This window comes from Poecilia reticulata, chromosome 12 (assembly GCF_904066995.2).
Source record: "Poecilia reticulata chromosome 12, P_reticulata-male-v2, whole genome shotgun sequence".
NCBI lineage: Eukaryota > Metazoa > Chordata > Actinopteri > Cyprinodontiformes > Poeciliidae > Poecilia > Poecilia reticulata.
In genome coordinates this window covers 4,945,418-4,960,644 of record NC_088841.1, presented here as the reverse complement: position 1 = coordinate 4,960,644, position 15,227 = coordinate 4,945,418, and the positions used below count along the sequence as shown (strand labels likewise).

The 15,227-nt window shown below is 39.1% G+C and overlaps 1 protein-coding gene across 3 annotated transcripts; it reads left to right on the top strand.

Annotated features, from left to right (window-relative positions):
• The first annotated feature begins 90 nt into the window (after nt 1–90).
• On the top strand, nt 91–3,188 carry mzt2b (mitotic spindle organizing protein 2B). 3 transcript variants are annotated; one of them, XM_008423386.3, is made up of 5 exons: nt 91–430; nt 592–780; nt 865–1,013; nt 1,795–1,932; nt 2,597–3,188. In XM_008423386.3, exons 2-5 carry the CDS (start codon nt 605–607, stop codon nt 2,740–2,742), a joined length of 609 nt encoding a protein of 202 aa, XP_008421608.1. In that variant the 5' UTR covers nt 91–430; nt 592–604; the 3' UTR covers nt 2,743–3,188. The 3 variants fall into 3 exon arrangements, with proteins under 3 accessions (XP_008421608.1, XP_008421607.1, XP_008421609.1); XM_008423385.3 differs by having other exon boundaries at nt 92–438; XM_008423387.3 differs by lacking the exon at nt 1,795–1,932 and having other exon boundaries at nt 116–438.
• Nucleotides 3,189–15,227: the final 12,039 nt, after the last annotated feature.

Below are 15,227 nucleotides of genomic sequence, written 5' to 3'. Positions count from 1 at the left end.
CACACTTTATCAGGTCGACGCCATAAAAGCCAACGTATTTTAGTGGGTCTTTATGTGATAGACAGACACAAAGTAGCGCATAATTGTGAAATGTAAAAAGCATGAAACGGTGTGATAAACAAAGCAATTATAAACGCTTATTTATCTTTTTTATTTAACGTGCTGCCAGGCGACATTGTAGCTTACATATTATTGTTCAAGGCAGGTACGCTAACTATAAAAAAAATAGACGCTAAAGCTAAGTTTACATAAACTAACGAGCTCTAACAATGTCTAAGCACTTCTGACTACATATCCCACCATCCCGCGCGGCGTTATTTTTGCATCACTGACGCATTTTGGACGCGTCTTGTTTTATCAAATAATTCTATACGCCGTTACAAGCGGTAAACTACTCTTTTCATGACGACAATAATCCTACCGAAGCATTGTGAGTTGGTATGTTTGTTAATTTAACGTGTTGTTGTACTGTATGTGTTAAAATCTAAAAAAAAAAAAAAAAAAAAAAAAAAAACGGAAGACGAATGTGCCATGGTTTTATATTCGGCGGGAGCAACACTGATTCAGTTATTGTTATCGCCAATAATTCAGGTTTCCACCAGTGATGTCTCAGCAGGCCCAGCAGACGGGGGCCACGGCCCCTGACTCTCCCGTGATGGTCGTCACAAGTAACGCGCAGAAATATGCCATAAAGAAGAAGAAGGTCCTCAGTGCTGAAGAGAGCGAACTCTTTGAATTGACCCAAGCTGCAGGGATCACAGTGGATCAGGAAGTCTTCAAGTGAGTGTCCCAAATCGGCAGAAATGTGAAATCTTTTAGTTTTGCCTGGTGGAGAAGTGAACTGATTTGTCCTTGCCTGACCAGGATTATCGTGGACCTGCTGAAGATGAACGTGGCCCCTCAAGCAGTTTTCCAGACGCTGAAGGCGATGTGTGCGGGCCTGAGAGTCACTGAAAGCTCCACGGAGTCCTCGCACACAGCGAGCACGACTGCAGCACCTGCAGAAGTCAAAGGTCAGTGTGCTTGTTAAAGTTAGGACGAAACTAAAATACCTTGAAGGACCTGTTTAGATAAACATTAGTAGGAGTATTGATAGTCACAACTAGTCCACCTTACAACCGCCTTGTCTTTAAATGTCTTAAGAAGTTTGCTTTTATCATTTTCCAAGTTCAGATAAATATGGAGAACAGTTTTTTTGTAAACACAGATTTATTTGATAACTCTGCACCAGGACAACAGACTCAGACACACCAATATCTTCGCAAGCCTGGTCAAACATGTAAAAACAACACAACTTTCATTTGTTCATTCAGTGCAATTAGACGTCCCTCTGAGCACAGAGCGTAGAATTAAACTGAATAGATCTGACCTTATGGATCGAGACCAACACAGATATTAACATCGGATCAGTGCATCTCAACAAAGAGAGCCTAAAAATAATTGGTATTTCTTTTGTTTACTGCTTCATGCCTCAGCAGTGCCTTGGTAACGTGATAATGCCTGGAAAATATAAATGCTGTTATTATTATTATTACTACTAGCTTCCTCCCACAATTTTTTCTTTGCTCCTCACTTCCTGTTTCACATATGTAAAATGCACATGTTCCTTAAGTTATTGTTCAGTTCAAACTCACACCGATTCCTCCCTGTTTACATCACCAGTAAGGGGTTTTCAGTCCTCACTGGTGAAATGAAGACCAAGCACAGCCTCTGTGTTTGCCACTGTTTCTTCAGATTTCATTTCTGTTCCGCACAAATTGTTTCTTTTCTTTCTGTGCCCCCTGCTTCCCGAAGAGGAAGAATCTCTGGTCTCTGGGAAAAGCCCCAAGCCCGCCGCAGCCCACCATTCAGCATCAGCCCCCAGATCCGCAAGGGTCAACACTAAGATTGTGGTCTACGGCCCCCAAGATGCTAGCTCAGCTCACTCTCAAGGTCCCCTTTCCTTCACCTCCATCTGGGTTTTTTCCTCAGAAACAGCAGTTCTCATAATTTTTACAATACAAACCCAGAGACTTCCTCATCCCATTGATTGTTTTGAATGGAAACAGATTTTTTTTTGTGCGTGTGTGTGCGTGTGTGTGCGCGCAAGCATATAAAAACTAGAACGTCCGTGAGTGTTTTCACTTTCACCATGCATTTCTTTTATTTTGAATAAGAACATTAGCATAACATAAAAACATGTTATGCTAACATTTGCATGTAAGCATAAAAATTATATGCCAACTTAACATTTAAAAATATTATGCTAACTTTTCTTATGCTAAAACATTTAGTAAACATTTTTATGCTAACAAATAGTTTATGTTGGCATAAAAAGTTGAAGAAAAAGGTAGTGAGGGGAGAAACTGTTTTCATTTCTGACCTTTAGTCAGATTAAGCATAGGCAGTTAGAAATTATACATCTGGAAAATAATAAATTATTTTTGGATTCATTTAGCATTAATCAAAATTTGGCAACATGTTCCTCATCTTACTCTGTCATTCCCTTCCCTGACCCCATAAGTGCCGTTCTGCTTGGAACCAGAGATCAAAAAATCATTTTTATTTTATCTTAACCTCTAATTTGTTTGATTGGTTATGTTTTTGTTTCAATCAGTGCGCAATAAACCCGGAGCAAGCCAGAGTGAGAAGAGTCGAGAGCCCTCCAGCCAGAAGGTGCAGCGGCAGCCAAGCGCCACCAGAGGGCAGAAGACCAAGAGTTCAGGCAGCAGTAGCTCTTCGTCACAAATAAACTCGTCATGAAAGCCTCTTCAGTGTGGGACCTTATGTAAATATGTAGGCTTAGTTTCGTATAAATTATTTGTTTTACTCTGTCACTGTTTACGTCTCAAATGGTTAGAATTTGTTTTATGTCCATTTGGCTTGTCAATGACAAAAGAAATGTTACTTTTTTCATCTTGACATTCATTTTGACAAATAATACTAAACATTTAAAACTACTATTCCTCTTTAGTGAGTATGCTTTCACCACAAGGGATGATGGATTGTTTTGCAAACAAAACTTATCTCCTTATTCATGTTTTTTAATATAGTTATTGCGTGACAAATGGAGATTTTACCTTAAGTGACATAGCAATAGTAATGTCAAATATTTAGGGTTTTTTTTATTTTAAAAATCCAAAATGCATTCATGTGTGCATGTTTTTGTATCATTAAACTCAACTAAATAAAATCTGTGAATAACTTGCCATGTTTGATTTGGTGTTTTTTTTTTTTTAACAATTTCAACGACATGATCCCTTTTGTCACCCCTTACAGAACAAAGGGCATTTGTGTTGGCAGTAGTTTCAAAACTACTCATGCTTTTTGCAACGTTTTACATTGATTTGTTACTAATTTTGCACATCTATAGACTTAGCTAAATACTAGCTCAAGCTATATGAATATAGTTGGTTTAAGACAAGTTTTACATAAACTTCTGTCTTTCAGTAGCAGCTTACCAAAGTTGGAAAAATGACTAGAAATCATGCCTGAATTTTATTTATTTTTTCCTGAGATTCCAGTTTCGGCTTGTGAAAACTAAAACTTTGTCCACACTGCTGTTTGTCGGTGTGGACAAACAACAATTTTTTTAGTCTTTCCCAAGATTGTTTATTGGTTTTTGGTCTAGTGTCTCTAGACTCTGATGAGACAACGTGCCTTGTTTTCATCTAAACAAGGCACGTCCAACAGTGTCCTGCTGGTGTTTTAATATATGTCCATGCTCCAACTCAACTGATTCATCTCTAGATATAGTTGAATTACATCTAGAGGCCTGCTGATGAACCATTATTTTCATTCAGCTGTAAAACCTCCGGAAAAACTAAAACATGCAGGATACAGGCTCTTGAGGACTGCCTGAGTCAAATCTTTTGCAGTATCTAACAGGTTTTCTTCCAGAGTCTTCTTCCCAGATCTACAATCTGGACAGGAAATAAAAAAATAAGTTTGAATCAAGTGGAACTGTGACAATATTGCCACCATTACAGAGGATGGTAAGGTAGATGACAGAAGAAAAATCTCTACAGACGTCACTAAAGCACATTGTTGCATCATTGGGTCACCAAGTCTCCATAACAACCATGACATGCCAAACAAGCTTGACAAATACGTCTGGGAATTTTTTTATTCTTTTTTTTACATAACCATGTGGGTATTGCTGATCTTTACTGAGAAACAAGAAGTTTGGGCAGATGACACAAATGCCTCAACACGGGCAAAATCAGTCCACAGAGCTAAATCCTAAGACTTGTGGCCCAAAGAAGAGATATGTGGCTGAAGAGAAGAGAAAATGGCAGACGGCTCCTGACAATAATCTCACAAAGACTAATTGCTGGGTTGCTGTGGTAAGAGGAAGAGCACAACCCATGTATGGAGACCTTACATGGGTTGGACTCAAACCTGTAACATTCATGTTGCAGGTTCGAGTCCCGGCCTGATGACCTTTGCCGCATGTCTTCCCACTTTCTCATTACTTACTGTCGTGTATAACCACTATCAAATAAAGGCTGCTTGATCCAATGAAACATTTTTAAAAATTCTATTTGGTGTTCTAGTGACAAAAGCAGGTTTCAGATGCCAACCTACTGGCTTGGAATAATGGATTGAAAATAAGAAAAAAAAAGACTAAAATATACTAGAAAAAGAAAAGAAAGGTTAGTTGGTAAAGCGTAGAGGTCGTAGTCCTCAATGTGATTGTCCTGGGTTCAATTCCTGGTCTTGGCCATTTGTTGCATCTTTCCCGTTAAATCACTGTTCAAGTTCTAGTGCCAGAAAAATCTTTGGAAAAACAAAAAGCAGAAAAGTTTTATTATCTCAGCGCACAGCTCTGATGTTGGGGCCACACTTCCAGGCTACATCAGGTCACTCTCCATGAACTGCAAACCCCTTTGCATAATTTGACTTGTGCAAATTACAGTCTGACTCCTAGCTGAGACAGTAAAAAGGGTCAGCTAGCGACATGCTTGTGAATTCAACGAACATACTTCAAAAATTTCACTTTTTTTGCAGGCTGTTGCAATATCGCCACAGCTATATTCTTGAAATTCCTTCTGTTTAACTTCAAGACTCCAAATCACGCTTCGGCTGAAGATTCTCCAGCAACTAAAGGCGGAGGAAGAGCCGATTCATGTTTGAGCTGGTTGGGATCTCTGCTTTAACATGTCTTTGTGTTCCGCTAACCAAGTGTCCTTCTCGCCTTGAAAGGCTGATAACTTGGAACATCTCGAGAAATGAATGTTTTCTTCGGCATCTCGGGGAGAGGAAGTGCAGATTTCAAAGTGTTGCTGACAAAGAACGCTCAATGCTACTGCTCTTATTCTGCTATGATCTTATTGATTTTTTTTAAACAGTTTCTTTTTCTTCTTCTTTTGTGGCAGCGAGAATAAAAGCAGAGAGTATGAGGAGTGGAAGATACGTTTTTTTTGTGTGTCAAACAGTGTGTGTATGTGTGTGTGCGTGTGTGTGCGTGTGTGCGTGTGTGCGTGTGTGTGTGTGTGTGTGTGTGTGTGTGTGTCTGAATTTTTATTCTTATGACCTGAACGGTTTAACTTCTATCACAGGGGGGCAGTAGAGACACATTTCCAATTAACACCGTCGAATTGTTTTTGGCCCTTTTTTTTCTTCTTCTTCTTTACAAATCAGCTCTGTCATGAGTGACAGTGAACTTGAAGCGCGTCAAGTTGTTTTGGTTTTTTTCTTCTTCTTCTGCTGCTGCTGCTGTTTGTAGTTTGGTCACTGACAGACGAAGTGACACCTCGGAGGTGAAAGGTGCAAGGAGAGAAGGAGAGAGGAGACACATAGGAAGGCTGCGGGGCTTTTTTATGTGGCCATTTGTCCTGTTTATGTGTCCCTGCCTCTGCTTCTCCTCTCCGCGCGCGCTGCATTGATGGCAGCATGCCTGTAATTGATGGCACCATATTGCTGTGGTGTAGCAGGTTTAATGGGGCTTGACAGAGCAAGGGAAAGCAGCATGCAACCAGGGATGGAACTTAACCCTTTCACACTCGCGCCACCCTTTCATCTGCCCCTCCCCTCCTTTCTCCCTCCCTGTACATCGGTGCGTGCAAACACAAATGAGAATACAAATATGCCCTGGGTGATTAGCTTGTTTACGATTCCTACTGTTTATCGGCGGTCATGCTAATGGCGGTTTGGTTCATGATCAAGGAAGGCTCAGACGGCCCCTCTCCACACCCCCCACCGACTACCGCTTCCGAAAATAAACACTCGCCAGCTGTTGGTGAGCGCTGCTGTTTTCGCTCAGAGGAGCCTAAATGTGTTTGACAAAAGGTAAACGACTGGGAATTTATTCCTTCAAAAGTTAAAAGCCGGGGAATGCGGTTACCTGACGCCGCCTGCAGGGGTCAGTGTATACCTAAACTAGCGCTCTGCGCGGCCTTTCGCTTCCTTGGACTTCCAAAGGCATTCCATGTCCAGATTTTTTCTTTCTTCTTTTTGGGGATGTGTTTATTTTTGTTATGGGGAGGGAATTTTATAGCCCCGCACGTATTCTTCCATTAAAACAGCTGGCGTTATCCTTCTCTCGGGGCGCACGCGAGTCTGTTCCTGTACACACTCTTATGCGCCATTAATCAATAGAGAGGATGAAACGATGTCATTGTGCGCGCGAGGCGAAGGCAGAGGCGAACCAGCGCGCTGAAGAATGAGCTAGTCAAAGCTGTTGGCAAATCATTAATGGAAGGTGTTGGTCTAAACCAAGTTCTCACACCCTCTCTGAGCAAGCTGTTCCCAGGTGACAAAAACCTGGGAAGAGACGCTATTTTAAGAGCCAACATCACACCTCTGGCCCCCTCCTTTCATTTTAAAAAAAGAAAAAGAAAACCCTGTCACTTTTATTCCCCCGTTGAATCCCTTCCTCCTGAAGAGCGTTTGGGTGTGGAGGAATATCATCCAATACCCCCATCACTCCCCCGCGTCCGCTCTCTCCAACCTCTCAACAGCCTGTGAACTCTCGGTCCACGTTTCTCTCTGAATTTCACTTTCCACCCCTCCATCTCTAACCCTTTCACTCTCCATCATCTCCAACACCCTCCGCTCCCCACCCCTTTTTTTCCCTTTAACTCCACTCCTCCGCCGTCGCTCTCCTCTCCTCTCCTCTCCTCTCCTCTCCTCTCCTCCAGGCCCCGGCCGCAGATTGGCTATTTCCTGCACGCGCCCAGTAGAGCCCTTATCAGCGGTAAAGTGCTGATTGTTGGTCTGTCTCTCAGGCTGACTGACAGTTGGGGCTGTGCTGCTGAAATGCCTGATTTGGTCAATGTTTGTCTGTGGGGCCTTATCTCCACGCCTTATATTAACTGCCTTGACAGTATGTGCAGGCAGTCTCTCTCCATCTTGTTGCACCACCCTCCCACCACCACCACCACCCATCCCTCTGTCCTCCGTCTCTATCTCCCCCTCACTCTCTCTGCGCTCTTCAGTCTTTCATCCACCAGCTAAACATTTTTTCCCCCTGCTGATCCTCCTCTTCTATCTTTGTCCCTTTTGTAGCTGCATCAGCACTTGAAGACCATAAATGTCACTTTTTGTCTTGTTTTGTTTTTGTTTTTCCCTTTGTTTTCCTTCCTTCCAAAAGCAGCAGCGATGTTAAAGCGAAAAGGGTCAGTCTACCCAAGTTAGAAAAACAACCCCCCCCCCCCACCTTTTTTTTTTTAACTTATCTGTAGTGGGGCCAAGCCATGCGGATCTTTCTGCTTCGATCTGCTGAGCTCTCTGCAGTAAATAGAGGGGAACTGACTGGCGTTTGTGCAGTAGAAGCTAGAACATTGTGCATCAAGAAGCCTTATATATATATATATATATATATATATATATATATATATATATATATATATATATATATATATATATATATATATATATATATATATACAGTATTTTCTCACGTTGCAACCATAAAGTTACATTTATTGCAGTAGTATTTTACAGAGGAGACCAACCCAAAGTAAACCATATTTTTTAAATCAAAGTAAAATATGGCTGTAAATTTTTAATACTCATAAAAATCAGGAAAGTGCGGGGTGTGTGTGTTTACTATTTATCCGCCATGGTCTATAGCGGATAAATACAAACACAAACAGACCAGGCAGGTGTCAGGACAGCGTTTTACACATATTTCAGAAACGCTCTCACACACACTCCAAATTATATACATATTTTTGCATTGGCAGCTTGTTCATTGTCTGATTTTGCATGTTGAAGAACTTGACTTTAGAGATGGGGAATGTTAGTTTCTTAGATTTCTGAAACTAGCTGGAGTTTATACTAAGCTGAACAGAATAACTCAGCATTTTCTAATGCTGAGCATTTTCTAACTCGGTAATGACAAACATTACTGTTTATGTCGTTTTGGTTTATTTTGTATTAATAAACAATATGGCTGTTTCATTTGAAAGGCTCTGGGTCAGTGGCTTGTAGAAGCCTGATTCACTGCATTCACAGTTGTAAGTTTTTATAGATATAACAGCTTTTCAGTTGTAGAAACCTCTCGCTTGTAGAAAGGGAGTTGTTTCTTTCCACTGTATATATAAGACACCATATATATATATATATATATATATATATATATATATATATATATATATACAGTGGCGCAACTACACATTATTCAGGTGGATGCGAAAACATAGATCAGCTCCCCCCCCCCCAGTGATGGAACGTCAGGGTGAAGGAGCAACGCTTACTACCCCCCCCCAAGGCGACGATACGTGAAGGGTAAAACTCGCTGCATTTACCTCGTTATGTGCGCGAGGTGAAGGAGCGTAAGGCGCGCTGAAGTGTATGGGAAAACATCATCGGCGCGCCCCAGACGGGGTTTTGGCGCTCCCTCTGGTGCTGCGCCCCTATGCGTTGCATACCCTGCATACCCACTTTTTGCGCCACTGTATATATATATATATATATATATATATATATATTGTAATAAGGATCTGAATAAAATGTATAGGATTTTTAATGATTTTCTTTGGAATATGTCCTTGCATTTGATGCAAATGCTATTTTATAATAATAACAAAATGCCATCACTTTCTATAAGACTGCTGCTGATTAAAAAATAATGTCTGTAGTTATTTACAAAGCTAGGTCGCGGTCAGTAAGGATGACCTTGTTATGTGAAACATTGCAAAACAGAGCTTTGCTTCTGAACTACTGCTGTAGGTTAATGAGAAAATGTTACCTGATCCTGTTACTTTACTAAAACATCATCTTCATCAAGTACATCTGTTAAAGGGGCAGAATAAGATAAAATTGACTTCCAAATTTTGCATTGTGTTATAATGTTATTCCCAGATCAAAAACATAAATAGAGTGTTGCCGCGATTCTCTCATCCCTGTTTGAGAAATCTTTTAATCTCCAGTGGCAACCATTCAGCTGTGCAAAACACCTGAGTGGATCTAGCTCCGCCTTTGAGACGAAGCTCCTCCTCAAAGCTGCAGAGCAGCCCTCCACCCACTCGGCTCCTTCAGACTAGCCAGCAGCAATTAGCAAACATCTGGTGGTACTGTGCATCTGCTGAGCTCATTATAGAATGTCATTAAAAAAAGGAGCTATGTTTTAATAACTTCCTGAAGGCGGAGTATCAGAAAGAAAGGGAGTTTTTAAAAGACAGAGGCCCAATTTCAAGGAGTTAAAATACAAAGTAAAAATTCTTTTAAGTCAATTTGATATATACAGGACTTTTATAACAACAGAAGTTAGCATAGTTAATTGATTATATAGAATGGCTCTATGTGACTGGAAAACACAATACCGCCCCTTTAACAGATAACAAATCAGCCAATCATACACATTCGGGCATCTCAATGAAAATTTCAATGATGGTTGTTAAACCCTAAAATTCCTTGGAAGCCTAAAAACATAATATTAGATTCCATTCTTAACACAAACTTTCTACTCATGAAATTTTACTGTTTGCAGGGTTGGTATGGGTGCTTGAAAGCCTTGAAAATGCTTGAATTTCAAGGTGTTTTCTTTTTGGAAAGTATAAAATCTTTGAAAGTGCTTTAAATTCAAACAGTACAGTTTTCAATTAAAAGTCTAAATTTGGAAAAAGTTATTTACTCTTGAAACCAGAATTTTTTTTAAATCTACCTAATAAAAAGACAAACACACATTTTTTTTCCTCACTGTCTGAAGTTAAATCAGACCAAGCTTCTCTTGTTTTAGGTCAGGTAGAATTACCAAAATTATTTCAATTTACTAAATGCCAGAAACTGTAACAAGAAAATTTCTTAGATTTTTTTGTCACTTTTTTAGTATAATGAATTTCAGCATTTGAGTATTGAGGTCATTTACCTGGACATAATTTGTTTATTTCAATGTAATGAATATTTATTAATCCTAGCGACTTAATGACTTATTGACCTTTGTAATTGAATAAATGTCTTATATTTTATACGTTAAACAGTGTTATTGAAATTGTAGGATTTTTAAAAAAATGTTATATCTCTGTGTTTTGCTCTTGGAACCAGTCCGTGTGTGAGAGAGAGTTTTCAAAACATAACATTTTGAATAACATATTTATCATATTGACAATATTTCACTCCTGTGTGCCCAAAAGCTGAATGATCCAATGGTTAAAAAAACTGGAGGGTTGTCGTGGTTACCATGCTTTCTCATCAGAATTAGCACTCACATAGTGAAGTTTATTTAATGGTAATGACTGAATATCTTAAGTCATCAGAGCACAGTCAATCTATAACTCTAGGATCTTCCTAATCACAACTTGGTCTTCTTTTCCCAAATAAGAGGAAAGCTAAAACCCGAAACAGTGTATCTGTAATCTGGGCGAAGAGATTTACTGTCCTCAGCAGGAGTAAATGGCCCCTGGGCTCTGTGCCACACACCGAGGAGGGACTAAATTAAACACTGTGACCTGTAAGGACTCGCTTTTCACGGCTTTAGCTCGCAATAACAGAGATATACGTTATCAGGCGCCTCGTTTGTTGTCTTAAGCACAAAGCAGGGGTATTTTTTTCCTGCTTTTTAAGGCAGGAAAATAAAAACTTGAGAAAACACAATGTGAAAAGTAAAGTTGTGGCACGAGGCGAAGTAAATACCAACAGTAAATTTGGTTTATGGTTCTCAGAGATGATTTTTATTAAGGGCGATATGGGTTTCTGCCCAGGGCAGCATGGCCTGGATGGGGTGGTACAGGGGACAACACGTTGCAAGAAAAGTAAGAAATAAATGGGGTTTTGGGGAATTGCACTTTGAGGGGGTTTCTATTGCTTTTTTTCCATCTCCATTCAATGTGAGTAGGCAAATGCCAGGGCCGACCAAAACCTTTTTGGGGCCTTGAGCATAATTTCATTTGAAGCCCCCCATACCAGCATGCCAACACCAGATTCTTTATTATTCCTAAACTCCTCTATATATGCAAAAATACCTACAATCATTAGCATAATTCATAATTAGCTTACAGCGTACTGTTGTTAATATGGCTGTTGATTTTAACTGGCAGATATCTTCACTTATAACATGGGGAACATGTCTTGTTATAAGTTAAAAGAATAAATCTGCCAGCGGATCTAGTAATTTTTATCAACATTCAAGAATTATTGACTTAAAACAAGCAACTATATCTTGCTGAAAAGTTACTTGTGGGTTAGTTTTGTCTTACTTCAAATGAAATAAGATATTTGCACGTGAAAGAAGACCAAAAATACTTGTAAGATTTTGTGTTTTTGCAGTGTACTAAAATCTTGCTTGGCAGGATTGCAGAGATGACTGTAATTACCAGGGTAAATATATATAAACCCAAATCCACGCTTACAGAAAATCCTGTTTTTCGTTAAGTAGTACTAATCAACAGAGACCGAGGAGGTAAACAAGGCTTCTTAAGCTTTATTTATTTATTCACTTTGTTAGCAAGAGGCAATTCTTCCGTCTGCTAATGGCAGCTGTGGGAACGAATAGAGTTCACACTCGCCGGGACCCCTGTTGGGTGCCAGGCTGTCAGGTTACACACAAGCCCACACGTAAACACAGACGAGACCGAAGGGGTTCTGTACAGCTGTGAGCCGCAAACTCACGGTTTCTGTCAACGCTGCCGTTTGGTTTTAACTGGAAACTTTGCTGTTTGGGAGAATAATCGGATGTGTTTTATTGGGTCAATCCTCAACTTTCTGACTTTGTTTTAGGTGCAATTGGCAACTTTTATCTGCTGTCCCACCACACAAATGTTGCCTCTGTGTTTGTTATTATGAACTGACTAAAAAACATTTAAGTGTTTCAGCAAACCTTTACTTGTTTGAGGATTTATTGTGGGAATGCCATGAATTGTTTACACTTTAGGTAAAAATTATTCTTAGAGAATAATGAACCAAGTTTGCAAATAATTAAAACGCCTTATTTCAAGGTTTAAAAAGCTACTTCCTCTTATTTTTAGCATAAAATCTCCTTTAAATTTTAAATAGTCTAAAGACAATGGGTGATTTTCAGTTGTTTATATGTTTTTTTAAAAAGTTTTTTTGGCACTTGTGGTCTTTATTTGCAGTATTCAGACAGGAAATGACCTAAAAGAAATTTGACTGTCATTTAGTACCTTGAAATAGGGCCTCTGTCTCTTTAAGAAGCTCCTGCTCTTTCTGAAACTCCATCTTCAGGAAGTCATCACAACATGGCTCCTCCATTAACCCTTTAGCAACATTTTTTAACTCCATCCATCCATCCATCCATCCATTTTCTTTCACTCTTGTCCCTTAATGGGGTCGGGAGGGTTGCTGGTGCCCATCTCCAGCCAGCGTGCCGGGCGAGAGGCGGGGTCACCCTGGACAGGTCGCCAGTCTGTCACAGGGCAACACAGAGACACAACCATGCACACACACACTCACACCTAGGGGCAATTTAGACAGACCAATTAACCTGACAGTCATGTTTTTGGACTGTGGGAGGAAACCGGAGTACCTGGAGAAAACCCACCATGCACAGGGAGAACATGCAAACTCCATGCAGAAAGACCGGGGCCGGGAATCGAACCCAGAACCTTCTTGCTGAAAGGCAAGAAGTTAATTTTACATAATATTGCTTCTTTAATTTAATTTCACTTTCAACAAAGTTATAGTTAGCATGTTTGCTAATGCTAGGATGATAACTCCTTTTTGCCATTGCTAGTTATCCTTAAATGCTAATTTCAGCATGTTAGCTAGGGTTGTTAGCATGTTAGCATTTCGACTGTTCTGTCTTTGTAGAAATTAACATATTAATATAATTTACTTACAGAAAAACAATTATTACAAGATTTGACATTTGGGCTACATGTTACGGCTACAAGGAATTGCGAATAACAATTCTCTCTAATTTTGACATTTTGGTTTGGACTGGTTGGTAAAGCTGTTAATGAGAAAAGAAACTAACCAAAACAACCTCTCTCATAAGCTGTTGATGACGATAAAAGTAAAAACATGTCCTTAGTTAATCCTTTTTCTTTTTTTTTGAGCGGTAACTTAAAGTGTTGCCCAGCTAGCCATCTCGGTATGATGTCATTGTTACCTCTGGAAGAGCTCTTGTAAGCAGAAGTAATAATCATTCAACTGTTGATTATAAGCTGCCAATTATTGACTGAAGTATAAACAAGGAAGATGAGTTTAATCATTTCCCAATTGAGAGACTTCCAAAGGTGTTTTCTTTTTAACGTGTGTACGTGTGTGTTGGAGTGCTCAAAATTCCTTTTCATTAAGGCACAGACACTGGTTACTGGTCTATCTTTATCTCAGTTAGATTTTAATGAATTTTTCTATTCTGTGTATTTCAACTGTGAATGTTTTAATTGCCTTTATTCATGCTGATTTAATTAATGCACCTCTACTGTGTATGAACTTTGAAACTGGTTGAGTTTTAATAGATTTTGAGCTTTTTTTTTCCTACGTGAGGAGAACTTGTTTGCTCGCTGAGATGTGGATCGAGTGAAGGATTGTGAATAAGTATTCACACCGCCATTGATCTTTTTACAATTTTTTCTCACTTTGTCACGTTACCACCACTAACCTCAATGTGTTTCAGTGAGTTTTTACCAGATAAACCAAAATAAGGTAATTATGAAGAGGCGGAAAAAATATTCCCTGAAAGGTGAATGCATTAAAAAAAAAAAAAATCTGTGTTGTGTTCTGAGATTCAGACCCCTTTTACTCCAATAACCAAAATAAAATGTCTTTTTTATGCACAGATGAATTATTGACAAATATGCAAGGATAGGCAATATGGATTTAAAGTTTTATAACCATATCTTAAAGTATTATTGTGATAATTATAAAAGTGAAAATATGAACTCTCTTATTCATTTTCTGGGTAATTTTAGGTGACTTTTGGAATAATCATAGCTCCACGAACAAATACTGCTCCTGAATATATTTATGATTCTTTTGAACACCAGTCACATCAATAAGTGGGATTTGTATCACTAAACCACTAAATCAGTGAGTGTGTTTAATCATATTTTCAAATTTATTGATGCTTATTGATACTCACAACGGGAAAAAAACAAAGCAGTGGAGAAAATAGTATAACTAACATTCCCAACAATACAGACAGTTTTGGGGAATTGTAAACGTTAATTTAAATTTGTTGTGGCAACAATAAAAACATTGCATCATGATAAGAACTTTATCACGATAAGTGACAAACGATACAATAAAAACTGGGTTTTGAGTTTCCAGGAGCTCCTTGAAAAATAGGTTTTTGGCTGCATCTATACGTATGGTTGATTAACATGCATATCTGCCTATGTTATAGAGAATTGACCTAATTGACTATTCAACATTTTTGTTAATGTCATCATGCGACATGTTCGTTTTAAACTGTAAATGAATTAAATAAACTAATAAAAAATAATTTTCCTAATCCTAACTGAGCTAGAGAACAAATGTTCTAGTTTGATTTCATGATGGACAAGAAAAATAAGTCAGTTTTTCCCCACACATTTCTTGATTTGAATATTGTCACCTTCCTAAAATAATGTCATTTTTTGCCTCTTTTTTTTTTTTTGCCTAAAACATCTATTGGAAAGAAATAAGTTGTGATTTTATTAGCAAAAAAAATGACTAAATGTGATACTTTGTTGATTCAAAATAGCCTGGGGTTGCCATTTAAAGTGTGGTTCCCCAGTACACACACACACATACGCATGTAAATGCTTGTCCAGATGTGAGGACGGCTGGAGATAAAGAGGCCAGTGGTCCTGCAGGACAGCTGCCCCTCCCCTCTCCGCTAACCCACCCTGGAGGATTCC

Bases quoted from the DNA above. Each gene is read 5' to 3' on its own strand.
- mzt2b (XM_008423386.3), top strand. From the start codon at position 605: ATGTCTCAGCAGGCCCAGCAGACGGGGGCCACGGCCCCTGACTCTCCC. The intron at 781-864 runs GTGAGTGTCCCA...TTGCCTGACCAG, and splicing joins GTGGATCAGGAAGTCTTCAA to GATTATCGTGGACCTGCTGA. The intron at 1,933-2,596 runs GTCCCCTTTCCT...TGTTTCAATCAG, and splicing joins TAGCTCAGCTCACTCTCAAG to TGCGCAATAAACCCGGAGCA.